This window comes from Poecilia reticulata, chromosome 7 (genome assembly GCF_904066995.2).
Source record: "Poecilia reticulata chromosome 7, P_reticulata-male-v2, whole genome shotgun sequence".
NCBI lineage: Eukaryota > Metazoa > Chordata > Actinopteri > Cyprinodontiformes > Poeciliidae > Poecilia > Poecilia reticulata.
The window spans coordinates 29,726,981-29,741,072 of NC_088836.1; the positions used below are offsets into that span (position 1 = coordinate 29,726,981).

The 14,092-nt window shown below is 35.9% G+C and overlaps 1 protein-coding gene across 1 annotated transcript; it reads left to right on the forward strand.

Annotated features, from left to right (window-relative positions):
* Window positions 1-11,329, forward strand: camk1gb (calcium/calmodulin-dependent protein kinase IGb). Its single transcript, XM_008414577.3, has 13 exons — window positions 1-160; window positions 1,900-2,002; window positions 5,113-5,238; window positions 5,317-5,391; window positions 5,482-5,620; window positions 5,891-6,014; window positions 6,102-6,177; window positions 7,077-7,189; window positions 7,284-7,362; window positions 7,450-7,537; window positions 8,794-9,143; window positions 9,785-9,880; window positions 10,581-11,329. The coding sequence occupies exons 2-12, from the start codon at window positions 1,917-1,919 to the stop codon at window positions 9,840-9,842; spliced, it is 1,314 nt and encodes a 437-aa protein (XP_008412799.1). The 5' UTR covers window positions 1-160; window positions 1,900-1,916; the 3' UTR covers window positions 9,843-9,880; window positions 10,581-11,329.
* The last annotated feature ends 2,763 nt before the right edge of the window (window positions 11,330-14,092 follow it).

Sequence of the window (14,092 nt, forward strand, 5' to 3'; positions counted from 1 at the left end):
GAATGAGAAGCCCCGCCCCTTCCGCGTTCTGTCCACGGGGATGCAATAATCCCCGATGTGACAACGGCTATTTGAGCGCCGCTTCACCCAGTAATCTGTCCAGACCCCGCTGAGCTTTTGGTAGGAGAGTCGCAGCTCTTTACCGTGCAGGAGCATCTCGGTGAGTCTCAGCTGTTTGATGCTTCATTTTGTCTTATGCGAGCAGCTTGTTTAGATTAATAATCGACAATATCTTCTATTTGTTGTTGTGCTTTTTTGTTTTTTTTTTTCTATCATGGTTTCAAACCTGAGCTGAATGTCTGATGATTCATTTGTGTCGCAGAGATTTTATTTTTTTATTTTTTCCAGCGGATGCTGCAGCCGCTTCGGCTCCTCTGCTGGTGCATGGATGCATCATCCAGCCTCAGACAGCAGAAAGCATTTTCTCTTGTTTTCTGTCACGACAGAATAACAGCAACAGCAATTAAACAGGAGCAGAAATGATTTATTTTTTAAACTGCAACTTGTTGCATGTTTTTGACTTTTAGAAATCGCTTTTGTTTTTTTATTGTCTTTGCTGCAGGATCTGCGTCATGTAATGACATGAAAACTGAATCCACTCTAAGACTCTCATTAATTTCGCCGTTAAAGTTTAATACATTTAACTGAACTTATTGAGACACTCCATAAGAAGAAACTAGGTTTTACTAATAAATTCTGCAATCGTTTTTGGAGCATCTGACTCAGTGAAAGGTTGATCCAAATGTCCTCTCTGTTTCTTAGTAAGTCATCTTTGCCTTTATAAAATGTAAATCCGTGCAGTATAGAGAGTTTCTTAGATAATTTCCTTCACAGCTGTTTTATTTTTTTTGTTTGTTTTCACTTCGTTTTATTAGTGTCAGTTTATGCGTTTTTCTTTCGTCAGCAATCTATTAAAAAAAAATATATATATATATATATATATATATATATATATATATATATATATATATTTCTCCTTTCAATATTGCCACCTTCATAAAATAATAGTCTAAGTAATTTTTTGTCAAAAGTGATTTATTTTATTTTTCATAAAAATAAAATTGTTTGCCTAAATTAAAGAAGAGATGGTGTTTTGTTTTGTTTTTGTATTTTATTAAACAATAACACTTCTGGCAAAAAGAAGAAAATATTTATTTGTTTGTTTATTTATTTGAAGGCAGACAATAAAAAGTAATAACAAAATAAAACATGTCATGCCAACAGACATGCAATTTTACCCGACTTGTTCAAAATGAAACGGGTAGAAGATGCAATATCTTATCACTTCCTGTCCCTCTAAAATGACTCAGGTTATTAATTTTAGTGATGACATGTTTCATTAGGCCTGAAGGTATTTCAGGGTGTCACCTGTGAGGCGGTCAGGTCTCCAGATCAGGAGTTTTTAATCCCTTATATAAGAGAAAAGAGGACACGAAACCAAAGTGGGTAACCTGCTCCTTTAAAGTGCTGCTAATCCTTCTTGGAACCTCCAGTTTTAATGGCTTCTTCCCCAACTCAGATTTAATCCTTCCAGGTCTTGATCTGGTTATTTCCTCAGGATCTGATTTTATTCTCATCATTCGGTTTTGCTTTTATTCCCTTTGTGAAGTTGCTGCCCAGATGTGAGCTGAATAAACTGGCTTCTGGTCAGATTATTGGGCGAACCCTTAGTCTGCTGCTGTCAGACAGTCTGAGCTGTGCGGCAGACGCATCAACCTTCACAACTGCTTCGTCATGCCTGCAGTAATCCCACATGACTGTCTGGACGTATGATTATTATATCACGGTGGAGGAGTCGGCACGCTGAGCAGGCGTCGCTGCCCACGCAGCACTTTGACCTCCGTGGAGCTTCGCTGTGCGCTGACCTCTCGTCTTGTGTCTTCTGTTTCCCTCTGAAAGAAATCCCCGCCGCAGACATGGGACGCCAGGAGGCCGACTACGCGTGGAAGAAGAACACGGAAAACATCCAGGAGATTTTTGAATTCATAGAAGAGTTGGGATCGTAAGTACTTCGCTCATCTGTCTGTCTCTTGTTGTTTGAAATGTTCTGCACAGCTGGAGGTGGAGCAGATTAGTGGTTTGATTGGATTGACCTAAGGAGGCCTGCTTCGTTAAAGTTTGAGTTTCCTGTTTGATGAGGCAGAGACAAAGTTCATTCACTAAAACTGGGACATGTCTATTGGTGTTTTTCTTTAAAAAAAATGAGTTGAAAAAAACTGAGATGTGCCACTCAAATAATCTTTCTTTTCATAAAGAAAATCTAAAGCTTCATCTGTCTCATATTAGCAAAAATTAGGGGCAAAATTTACATTTTCGTTCATGAATAAAACAGAAATAATGCAGCTTGAGTATGAAAACTTAAGAGTTCAGAAATCAACATTTGGTGGAATAACCAGGAGGGTTTCAACGGGTTTCAGTGCAGTGGGCTCTCATGTTGTTCCAGAGCTGTATCTATTTTAGATAATCTTTTCTGCATGTTCCACATGTTGCCTGAACAAAAGTGTCTATTTTTTACTTTTTGTCAAATTTTCATCTCCATAAATTATCCTAAACGTCAAAAAACTCATCATTAAAACTATTTATGTAAATGTGAACATATATAGATGCTCCTGACATAAACAGTGGTTTTCTAATCAGGTTGTGGTGATAATAAATACAAATTAAGTATTTATATATGAAAAAAGACACAGAAACAGACTAAAATATAAAGCATTAGCTATAATTCCTCCTGCTGAAGTCATCGCTCTGCAACTTTTTGCTCCACTCTGTGCAGACGGTTCTTAATCTCATCTGCTGGCCTGATTTCTTTCCCATCAGAGGTGATAATCAGCAAGCTGAGTGTCTTAAAAACAACAGATATAAAAAAAGACAAATCTAAGGTGCTGCCAAACTGAAAACACAATCTTGTAGAGAACGCTGCCGAGGGATTTTGAGCTGCAAGCATCAGCAGTGATTAGACTGTTTTCCCTGCAGGGAACAGTGTGTGGCTCAGTTAGTCAAAAGCAATTACGTTTATTTCCCTGAACTGCTTGAAAAACAGGCTCAAGGTTTTGGTTATGTGGGCGAAGATTTATGGAAACCATAAAGCGCTAGACGTTTTTTCATTGGTTTAGTAAAAAGAGGCACCAAAATTGTTTCTTTGTAAATTCACTTTCAAGAGAAATTTAGCTTCCTTCACTACATTGTCATGAAAATCCACAAGAATTTAAAATGAAATAAAGCACATTCTTAATGAATTAAGCTTAATTAATAATAGATATTTTTATTTTGACAGTTTGCTGAGAAAAAAGATAAATTGTAGTACACACTTCAGTAATAATGTCGACTATGATTCATTGTGGTGTACCACAAGGTTTTGTTGTCGGCTCTGAACCTTTTTTCTTCTTGTTGTTACACATAAATTATTATTAACATGAAATGCATTACTTGCAAATGATGGAGAAGTCAAAAATTAAACATTTGACATGAATAAATAAACAAAAAATTACAGCGAAATTTTTTATATGTATATTTAGTGATAAGCAAACAAAAAATAACATCAGTTTTATAATAAATTATATCACAAGCATCCTAAAATAATGGCCTAAGTCATTTTATTTATTTTGCCAAAAGTTATATATTTTGCCTAAATCATATTTTGGCAAAAAATGACTTTAGGAAGATGATGACATTCAAAATGCACCAAAAACTAGTAGACAAAAAGCTCAAAAATACAGTTTGATTATCATTGTGAGACTTGACTATCTTAAGTCTCTGTTTTCTTTTTGTTTTATTTAAAAATGTTATATAGACTGTAAAAACATTTAAGTGTATTAAGATGCTTCTACCTTTGATTTGCGAATAAAAATGAATATAACATACATTCATTCGACTAAATGACATAAAATCCTGCTTTGTTTTAAAGGAAGTGTGAATTCTCTTCAGATCCAGCTGGATGAAGAAGTTCTTGTTTATTTTGTCTCTAATGGTGCCTGAATATTTCTAGCTTAACCATTTGGCAATAAAAACAAAACCGGGTCATAAAACTACAAACAACAGATCAGCTGTGACCTGTGTTTTATTTTTCGTCTATATGAAAAGTGTGTCACGTCCTGAGCAGGTGGCGGCTTTATGACATCCTGTCTGCCTGAAAACCTTGACACCTGTCTGTGACCCGGCCCGCTCAGCGTCTGCTCCTTAAGACGCCCCGCCGCCGCTGCACATGCTCACCGTCTGACCTTTGGGGCCCTCAGCTGGCCACGGTTTCCGTTGCGTCAGGGATAAACGCTCTAATCCACCTGGAGGAACAACTATTCCCAGGCTGGGGCTGAAGATAGCATGGGAACAGAACACAATAACAAGCTTCTGGCATGCGAATAGTTAAGCTGCAGAGTTCATCGGATCTTAACCTTATGATGATACTCTTCTTTACTCGCTCCAAGAAACTCAAATCTGGACATTTTTATTCCAAGAAGAGGCATTAAAGAGAATAAATGAAACACAAAAAACATGCAAATAAATTTATTCAATCAAATTTCTTGAAACTACGGGATTTGCTTAATTTCTGTATTAGTTATGTTTACATTATTACCAATTAATTTACAATTTTTTTTGTCTATTAAAACTGAAACTGTGCGAACTACTTTAAAATGCACATTTCTGTGATTTATGGAGTAAAATTATGGAATAGTTCTGATAATGACTTGAAAAAATGTATCCAAAATACTTTTAAAGAAAAAAAAGTATGTATTATTTCCAACTTATATTCTTGATTTAATGTATGCAGAAAAGAAAAACATTTACCACCACAACCAACCACACATTTTTAAAAAATTATTTTCCTTTCTCAAATATGCTCTGCCTTTAGTTGTCACAAAAAATCTGGGTTACATTTTGCAAGGAACTAAAGATTTAATTTTTCTATTTCCAAAAGTAAAAATAATTTTCTACTGACTCATCTGAAGCTGCTGATGCATTAAATAATCACAACCTACAAATGAACGTGTTTTAATTAACTTTCGAAATGTGAAAAAGCTTCTAGCAGACGAACAGGAAAGCAGGTTAATGATTATGTGACTAATAACTCATTTCCTCCACCGCTGATCGTCTTAAAATCATGTGTGTCGTCAACAGAGGCGCGTTCTCTCAGGTCTACATGGTGAGAGAGCGGAAGACCGGAAAGACGTTCGCCATGAAGTGTGTGAAGAAGAAAAAGAAGAGGGACATCAACCTGGAGAACGAGATTGCTGTGCTGAGAAAGTAATGACTGTTTCATTAACCGTTCCTCAGCTGGTATAGAGCTAAAAATGTCTCATAAAATCTTGTTTTTTCAAACAGAATCCAACATGAGAATGTTGTAGGGATGGAAGATTTCTACGAAAGTCGGACGCATTACTACCTCATCATGCATCTGTGAGTTTTCCATGTGTGTGATGATCTAATCAGAGCTGCTAATGATGATGGCGATGGCTGAATTTTACCGGTGTGGATCCTCTGTGTCAGGGTTTCGGGCGGTGAGCTGTTCGACCGCATTCTGGACCGCGGCGTTTATTCAGAGAAGGACGCCAGCAGGGTGATCCAGCAGGTCCTGGAAGCCGTCAGCTACCTGCATGAAAACGGCATCGTGCATCGAGACCTCAAGGTGAAAAATCACATTCAGATTTTATTCCTCTTACTTAGATGAATTATTGATATATTGGTTCTTAAAATACCAACATTTCCACTTAACTTTATATTTCGGTCCACCTGATGATGCAATTTTTAGATATTAAATGATTGATAATTTGACTTTTTACCAAATACTTGAAGATTAATCATCAGAATTATCATAAATAATCATTAGTTGCAGCTCTAATTAGCCTTTCAGCTACTTTAGGATGCTGAACAGATGTTGTGTGTTTGTCCCTCCCAGCCAGAGAACATCCTCTGTTACAGCCAGGACGAAGACTCCAAGATCATGATCAGTGACTTCGGCCTGTCAAAGATGGCCGAAAACGGCATCATGTCCACGGCGTGCGGCACCCCAGGTTACGTAGGTAAGGAAACGCTGTATAGGAAATGATCAGATACTATAAATGTGACACGATATAAATTATTTTAACCTTTTCTTCTCTCTCTCTCAGCTCCTGAAGTTTTAGCACAGAAGCCCTACAGCAAGGCAGTCGACTGCTGGTCCATTGGCGTTATCACATACATCCTGTAAGTATCAATTAAAAATTGATTTTCACATTAAGGGCTGCTTGCTGCATCTGAGATCTGTTTTCCTAAATACTAAAAATATTGATTAAGTGATGAAGAATGCCTTTAGTGAGTGAGAATATGCTATTATAATAAACATATCTTAATAGTACATGAACAATAGCACCCTCTAGTGGACATTTACCTTGATAGAGCCGATGTGCGGATTTAAATAGTAAAATTAGAAACAATGATCAACATATTTGATGTGTATTGATCAGAGTTGAGTAGTAACTAGTTACATTTACTCAGTTATATGTAATTCAGTAACTTTTCTGAAAAAAAAAACAAACTTTTAGGAGTATTTTTTCACTATTTACTATTAAGTATTGTTGCTTAATTGCGTTTCTGGATTCTCCACCATCTGAAAGAAAAACAAATATGTTTTAACCAAAAATTCACCTGAAGCAGACATAAACTTTGCCAAAGTTTTTGATAAAGTTTCAGAAGTTTTTTTATTGAAAGAAACTGATTTGGAAATTTCATCTTTTGCCTGATTTTGTTATTTTCTTTATTTACATGAATTATTGTCATTAAAATACAAAAACTTCCACTTAACTTTATATTTTGGTCTGTCTGAGGATGTAATTTTTAAATATTAAATGAGCCGACTTTTCACTAAATATTTTTTTACTCTTACTTGTGTAATTGTGTAATAAATTTTACTTGAGTAAAAATATACTGAAGTAGTGCTACTCCTACTTGAGTATAATCTTTGAGTACTCTGGTTTTGCTTGTTTCATAAATTGGTGACTTTCTATGATGTATAACACCTTGAATCTATTTGTTGCTGAAAGTTGATACATAAATTAAATTGAAAACATTCAATTAAATAACTAAATGCTCATGTTTCTTTGCAGACTCTGTGGTTATCCTCCTTTTTATGAAGAAAGTGAGACAAGACTCTTTTCCAAGATCATGAAGGCTCAGTATGAGTTTGACTCACCATTTTGGGATGACATATCTGAATCTGGTAATTATTTTCCCTTTTCATGCACACAACTCTCTCTCTATAGTGTTTTCTTGTCTTTTTTCCAATAAAGTAAGTGTCCCGTTTTCCTCTGCAGCCAAGGATTTCATCCGTAACATGATGCAGAAGAACCCCGGCATGCGCTACTCCACAGAGCAAGCTCTCAGACACCCCTGGTGAGTTGCACTCATCTGTTTCAGGTAACAGCCTAATCGCTACCTTGGAATAAATCTAAGCTTTCCATTGCGTTGTTTGTTCTCCAGGATAATCGGAAAGACGGCTCGGAGCCAAGACATCTACTATTCCGTCAGCGCTCAGATCCAGAAGAACTTCGCCCAGTCCAAGTGGAAGGTCAGTTCGCTCTCATTTCCTGGATTTGATGTGATGTAACTTCAAGTTTGGAGCCCATTAATCAGGTGTGCGCCTAAATCCTTCCCGATTAAGGCCGGTTAAATAAGATGGGCTTATGGAAAAGGCACTAACTGATGATGAGGTACCAAACCAAATTGGATTGGTCCCCATTAGAAATTAGCTTAAAACATCTGCCAAGTTTATTTGTGTCGCACATTTCAGTTCATCATTAAAACATCACCAACTACAACATTTTAGTTTGTCAAATTCTATCATCAAAATTAAGAAAATACACATAAAATATGGAGATTATTGTTCTCTAAACAGGTTGCAAAATAGTGTTGTTGTTTTTTTACATTAGTTGAATATAGTTTTGTGTATATTCATAATAGAAACGCAGCTAATGTTCCGCAAACATAGAAAATCTTTTCAATTGCTTATCTTCCATTAAATAAGAAACACAATTAAAATCACACTTGAATAAGTTGGTCATTAAAACCATGACGAGCCTCCAACTACTTTCTGTTGTCTTCTTCTTCCTGGTTTGTGCATCATACGTCTCATGTAATGTGAAAAAAGTGTTTTCATTGCAAAATAAACCAATTTTGAAACAGTCAAAGAAAGAATACCTCATTAAGCAAATTTGTTTTCCAAATGTCAGATTACATTGTCAATGTAAACGTAGCTGGCATAATGACTTTGAGAGGAGTAAATTCACGCACAAAAATGAGGAAATTTCTCAGTTTTAAATGTAGAAAAGTTTCTAGAAAAAAAAGTACAAATTTTGAGATTAATCTCAGAAATTTAAAAAAAAACTAAATGTAACTTTCAGTTTCAAAAGTTGAATATTTGCTAGAAAAAAAAATTGAAATTTCCAAAAGTCAAAAATTTTCAGATTTTGAAATTCCAAGAAAAAAATTCCACATTTTTTGGTTGAAACTTTCTGAGATTAATCTTAGAAATTTCTGAGTATTTTTCTAGAAACTATTCCACTTTTCAAGCTCAGTAATATTTTTGTTTTTCTAGAAAATGTCTGATATTAACCCAATTTTTTTCTAGAATTTTTGTTACTTTTCAGATGCCAGTATTTTATCTTGCTTTGTCCATAAAATAACATAAAAAACCAATGCATTTTCATTACATGGTTAATGAATATTGGGGTGATGTGCTCCGGTTTTTCTGGTTTTAGTGAAAAACCAGGAAGGTTTGCGGAAAAGTTGTCTTGAATGTGACGTTTTTCCTTGATCTCCATACAGCAAGCCTTCAATGCCACTGTAGCCATCAACCACATGAAGAAGCTGCAGCTGGCGCACACAGAGCTGGCCCTGCGGCAGGCCAGTGTCCCAGACATCAAAGTGATCGACGTGTCTTCGCCAACAAAGAGCCGCAAACATCCAGATCTGGAAAAACCAGAGACTAAGAAGGAAGACGTCAACGGGAACATAAGCGAGACGCAGCACATGTCTCTGCCCCCGAGCCACGTCGATCTGAAGAACCACTTCCACCCACTGAAGGCCAGTCAGAGCCAGAACGCCGCGCAGCACGCGCCCACCATGGCCGAGCAGGGGAAGCACGTGTACCACTCAGAGCCCGCCAACCTGAACGGGTAGGCGTCAGGATCCAGTCATGGATCTGGACTGTCTGACAGAAGCAAACATCTACAAAAAAAAGAGCAGGCGTACATTTCTGCCAAAAATTCTTAGAAATATTCTAGAAAAAACTTGGAAATTTCTGAGTTTGAAAAATTTAAAATTTTCTTAAAGAAACTCAGAAATTTTCAATTAATATCTGAAATTTACTAGACAGCCACCCCCCAAAAGAAATTCTGAGTTCAAAAATTTGCTAGAAAGAATATCAGAAATTTTCATGAATTTGCTAGAAAAAAACTGAAATTTTTTGATTAAACTCAGAAATTTTTTTTAAACATGTTTTTAGAGCTTAAAAAGTCAAAAATTTGTGAGAAATTTTGGAGAAAAATTGTAGAAATTTTTTTGTTGAACATTCTCAATTTTTGAAATTTCCATATTTTTTATAAAAATTAACATCAAAATTTCTGAGTTTTTCCTAGCAAATTTTAAAATTTTCAAAGGCAAAAATTTTCTTGTCTTTTTCTGGAATATTTCTGAGATTCATCTCAAAATTTCAGAGATTTTTTGGCAGAAATTTACTCTGTTTTTTTTTTTAATCTGCATTGGTCTTAAACACATCTGATGTGTGATAACGTTTCTCTGCTTTTTTTTCTTTCAGGTACGCTAAAAACCGGAATGGGAAGACTTTACAGACCGGAGTTTGCTCTATCATGTGAAAGCTGGATGAAGTTTTAATGGGTTAAAACTTTTTTTGGTGAGTGGAAAATCAAATATGATATAAATTGTGTTGCATTCTTTCACGTTTTGTCACTTTACAAACAGCATGCATAATGTGTTTTGTTAGTATTTTATCTGATGAGTCCACACAAGGTTGTCTAAATTTTTCATATAGGTAAATCTAAAAAGAATCATACTCACTGAGTCTAGGCTTTGACTGGACCATTCTAACACCTAATGATGCTTTGGTCTAAAGAGCACCAACAAACACTAAACACTCTGACTTTTGGTTATAAGTAGCTCCAGGAAGCTGATCCTCCTCCCAAATTTAAAATCTTGGATCTCATTTGCTTTTTCCGCACCTTTGTAAATATATTTGAATTTTATTGGCCGGATCCAACTTCTTTGGGTTGCAAGTTCAGGTACAATTTGAGCTTTTGAAATGCTTTCAGCTGCTCCCAGATGTATAAACAATGCCTTGTTGCCATAGTTACACTTTACAACAGCTGTCTGAAAGTTAAAAAAGTAAAAGTAAAAACTCTTACAGCTGCACAGCATCCAAAACCAAAGGGAATAATCACCCTTTTTTTTTTTAAACAAAGATCTCCTTGAGCTGCTTTGTGTTGGTTTATCACATAAAATCCTGATAAAATACACAAATTTGAGGCTATAAAGTGACAAAATGTGCCTCTCAGTTCCAGCTCATACCAAAGATCTTGTGTTTCTGCCCTCTGCAGGTCAGTGCTGCTGTCCTGACTCGGCGTGACGCCGTCTTGTGTCAGCAGCTCCTCTCTGCTCAGAGTCAGAGGAGGCTGACCCCCAGTGGACCCAACCGGTCCGCACCATCAGCCTGTGGGGCTTCTTGTCGGAAAGAGTGCCAATAAAAACTCAAACACTCACATTAAACCCTCCAAACATTGATCTAAGACACACATCTCCACACTGCAGACACTGAGTTTCAAACGGTGGATTGGAAAAGAGAGTTCCTGATCTTTTTAAGGAAAGTCGACTTGTTTGCTTTTTTTTTTTCAAAGGATCCTTTGAGCTCTGAAAAGCTCAGACAGGAAGGAGACGACAACCTTCACAAAGTTTTGTAAATAAATAAAAACCCACGTTGTAAATAAATCATTTTAAAGAAGTGCTTCTACTAAGCAACACTGATGTAAATGTATGTCTTCATTCTTCCTGTAAATGCTTTTCTTTGTGTGCTCAAGCTAATAAATCGCAGTAATTATGAATGTTGCAAGTATGATTAAATATTGCCAATGCATAGCTCTTGCATGCCATCAGTGATTTAAAACCTAAATGCTTAGTTAAAACACACTTTGTAATGTGATTTGTTTATTTTATTGTATTCAGTTTGGTGCAGTTTTATTGTTTTCAGTATATTCTGAAGAAATCTGTTTGGCTCAGAAGTAAAAGATAAATGTGAAATTTATGTCATTACTTCAACTCATAAGTCAATAAAATATTCATTTACCAAAAATGTTTCTCAAATTGTTTTCTGTTGTTTTTAACAGAGATATTTTTAAAAGAAACTATGTAAATAAATAAAAATATATTAATAAAAATAAATGATAAAAATAATTTAAAAATCTACATGTAAGACATAAAATGAAATGTCTGAAATAGGTTAATTCTGAATTGTTGAAATTATTTTCAGTGTTTTTACTGACTAAAGTAAGCACTGATTAAAGTGCTTAGAACATTTTACTACATATAACTTGTTTCAGGTATAAGAAAAACTGTAAAATAGGCAAAAAAAAATTTAAATTTAGCAGTAAAGATTTCATCATCTATATTAGATATAAAAAGAAAATCAGCAAGAATATTTTTTAAACTAGGGTAAAAATAAAAACTGGCTTAAAAAAAACAACTGAACTTTTTTATTAGAGCATTTATGTATGACTGACTGACCAAAACTGCAAATAAACTTTTTTCTTACTGTTTTTTTCCTATCTTCAGAAACTCTTCAGCCATATTCGAACATTTTCACCTTCGACCTGATTTAGTGTCTCCAATTAAACTAACCTGAAAGCCAATTAGCAGGCAACACTTCATTAGATCGGATTACACTTAAGCGCCCAACACAGTTAGGATTAACAAGAGAGAGTATTTAGAGCGGCAGGTTTCAAAAAACGTGAATTACACTCGGCATAAAACACATTTTCAGAGGCTGCAACAAAAAAAAATCTCTAATTCAATGCATGTAAGCTTAACCAACTATATTTTAGCTTTATATACATTGTTCCGCTTGTCTGCATTTGCTCTAAACTCTTGGATTAAAAAGGAAAAATCACCCTTTCATTATTGAAATGCTGTAAGTAAGCATTCTAGTCAATCATTTTTATTTAAAAGCAGAATAAACAGGACATCCTACCCTTTTTCATCCAAACCCTCACTGAAAAGCCTCCTCACATCTGGACCCATTTCCTCACCTAAAGACCAGTCTGGTGAAGTCCAGTGTAGAGACAGACTCTCCATTCAAGCACAGAGATGCAGTAAATTGGGGCAAAGGTCTCCAAACAAACTCAACCTTTTCCCGGCAGCTGCCAACTCAAATGCCCAGAATCCAAAGTCACTTTGTTTAAAGAGGAACATTTTGGACAGCGTAATCACAGAGAGATTACCACAGCGTCTTTGGAAACCTCATGTTTATTTAGCAAAAACAAACCAAAATGTGCAACATTGTCAGCGCTCACATCAGGGTGCCGAGGAAAACCACAGAAAAAAATAAATAAAAGAGATAAACTGGTGAGAGGTTATCCTAGAAACAAAGTCCCAAATTTAAGTAGAAAATCAGGGAACTTTACTGGCTTTTGGTGTATAATTTGCTCCCTGATGGATGCTCGTACACTGTAAAAACACAAAATCTCACAGGGTTTCCCAAAGAAAACTTGCTTTTGAGTTTAAAAATGTTTAAAGTTGGCAGGAAATTTGAAAATATCACAAGGTAATTATGTGTTTCTCAAAGAATTATCAACAATACCTAAACACCAACTACAAAGTCTTTAAAAAAAAAAAATCAAACATTAAAATAAATAAATAAATAATTCTTACTCTGGTGGGAGTATAAGTTACACTTTCTAGTATAACTAAGATAGTTATATTAGAAAGTAGACTAACAATACTTGGTAAGATAGATAGACCAATTACTTTGAAATTCATTCGATGTAAAAGTAATTTCTCTTGTCAAAATATTTTTTTTTCTTTTTTTGTTCTGGATAGTTTTTTGTTTGTTGTTGATGATGATAAGAAAGGTTTTTGATGATGTAGTGAGAATGGTGGGCAGCTCATGGATCGCTGATGAGGCAGTAGAGCTTGATGATGATTTGAACAAAACAATATGGCGGTAGGAATCATTCGCCTCTGTTGTTGTGTCCTACCTTGCCTGAAGGTGTTGGCAAGGTTCTTCTAATGTTCAGATGGCGCAATATGGCAGCGTAGCTTTGGTCAACCTGCCCCAGGGCAGCTGAGGCTACAATCCAGTAGGGTTGAAAAGTGCTACAGTTAGAGCCAGAAATATTTGGACAGTGACACAATTTTCGCAAGTTGGGCTCTGCATGCCACCGCATTAGATTTGAAATGAAACCTCTACAACAGAATTCAAGTGCAGATTGTAACGTTTAATTTAAAGGGTTGAACAAAAATATCTGATAGAAAATGTAGGAATTGTATACATTTCTTTACAAACACTCCACATTTTAGGAGCTCAAAAGTAATTGGACAAATAAACATAACCCAAACAAAAAAATTTTTTTTCAATATTTTGTTGCGAATCCTTTGGAGGCAATCACTGCCTTAAGTCTGGAACCCATGGACATCACCAAACGCTGGGTTTCCTCCTTTTTAATGCCTTGCCAGGCCTTTACAGCCGCAGCCTTCAGGTCTTGCTTGTTTGTGGGTCTTTCCGTCTGAAGTCTTGATTTGAGCAAGTGAAATGCATGCTCAATTGGGTTAAGATCTGGTGATTGACTTGGCCATTGCAGAATGTTCCACTTTTTTGCACTCATGAACTCCTGGGTAGCTTTGGCTGTATGCTTGGGGTCATTGTCCATCTGTACTGTGAAGCGCCGTCCGATCAACTTTGCAGCATTTGGCTGAATCTGGGCTGAAAGTATATCCCGGTACACTTCAGAATTCATCCGGCTACTCTTGTCTGCTGTTATGTCATCAATAAACACAAGTGACCCAGTGCCATTGAAAGCCATGCATGCCCATGCCATCACGTTGCCTCCACCATGTTTTA

Bases quoted from the DNA above. Each gene is read 5' to 3' on its own strand.
- camk1gb (XM_008414577.3), top strand. From the start codon at position 1,917: ATGGGACGCCAGGAGGCCGACTACGCGTGGAAGAAGAACACGGAAAAC. The intron at 2,003-5,112 runs GTAAGTACTTCG...TGTCGTCAACAG, and splicing joins TTCATAGAAGAGTTGGGATC to AGGCGCGTTCTCTCAGGTCT. The intron at 5,239-5,316 runs GTAATGACTGTT...TTTTTCAAACAG, and splicing joins GAGATTGCTGTGCTGAGAAA to AATCCAACATGAGAATGTTG.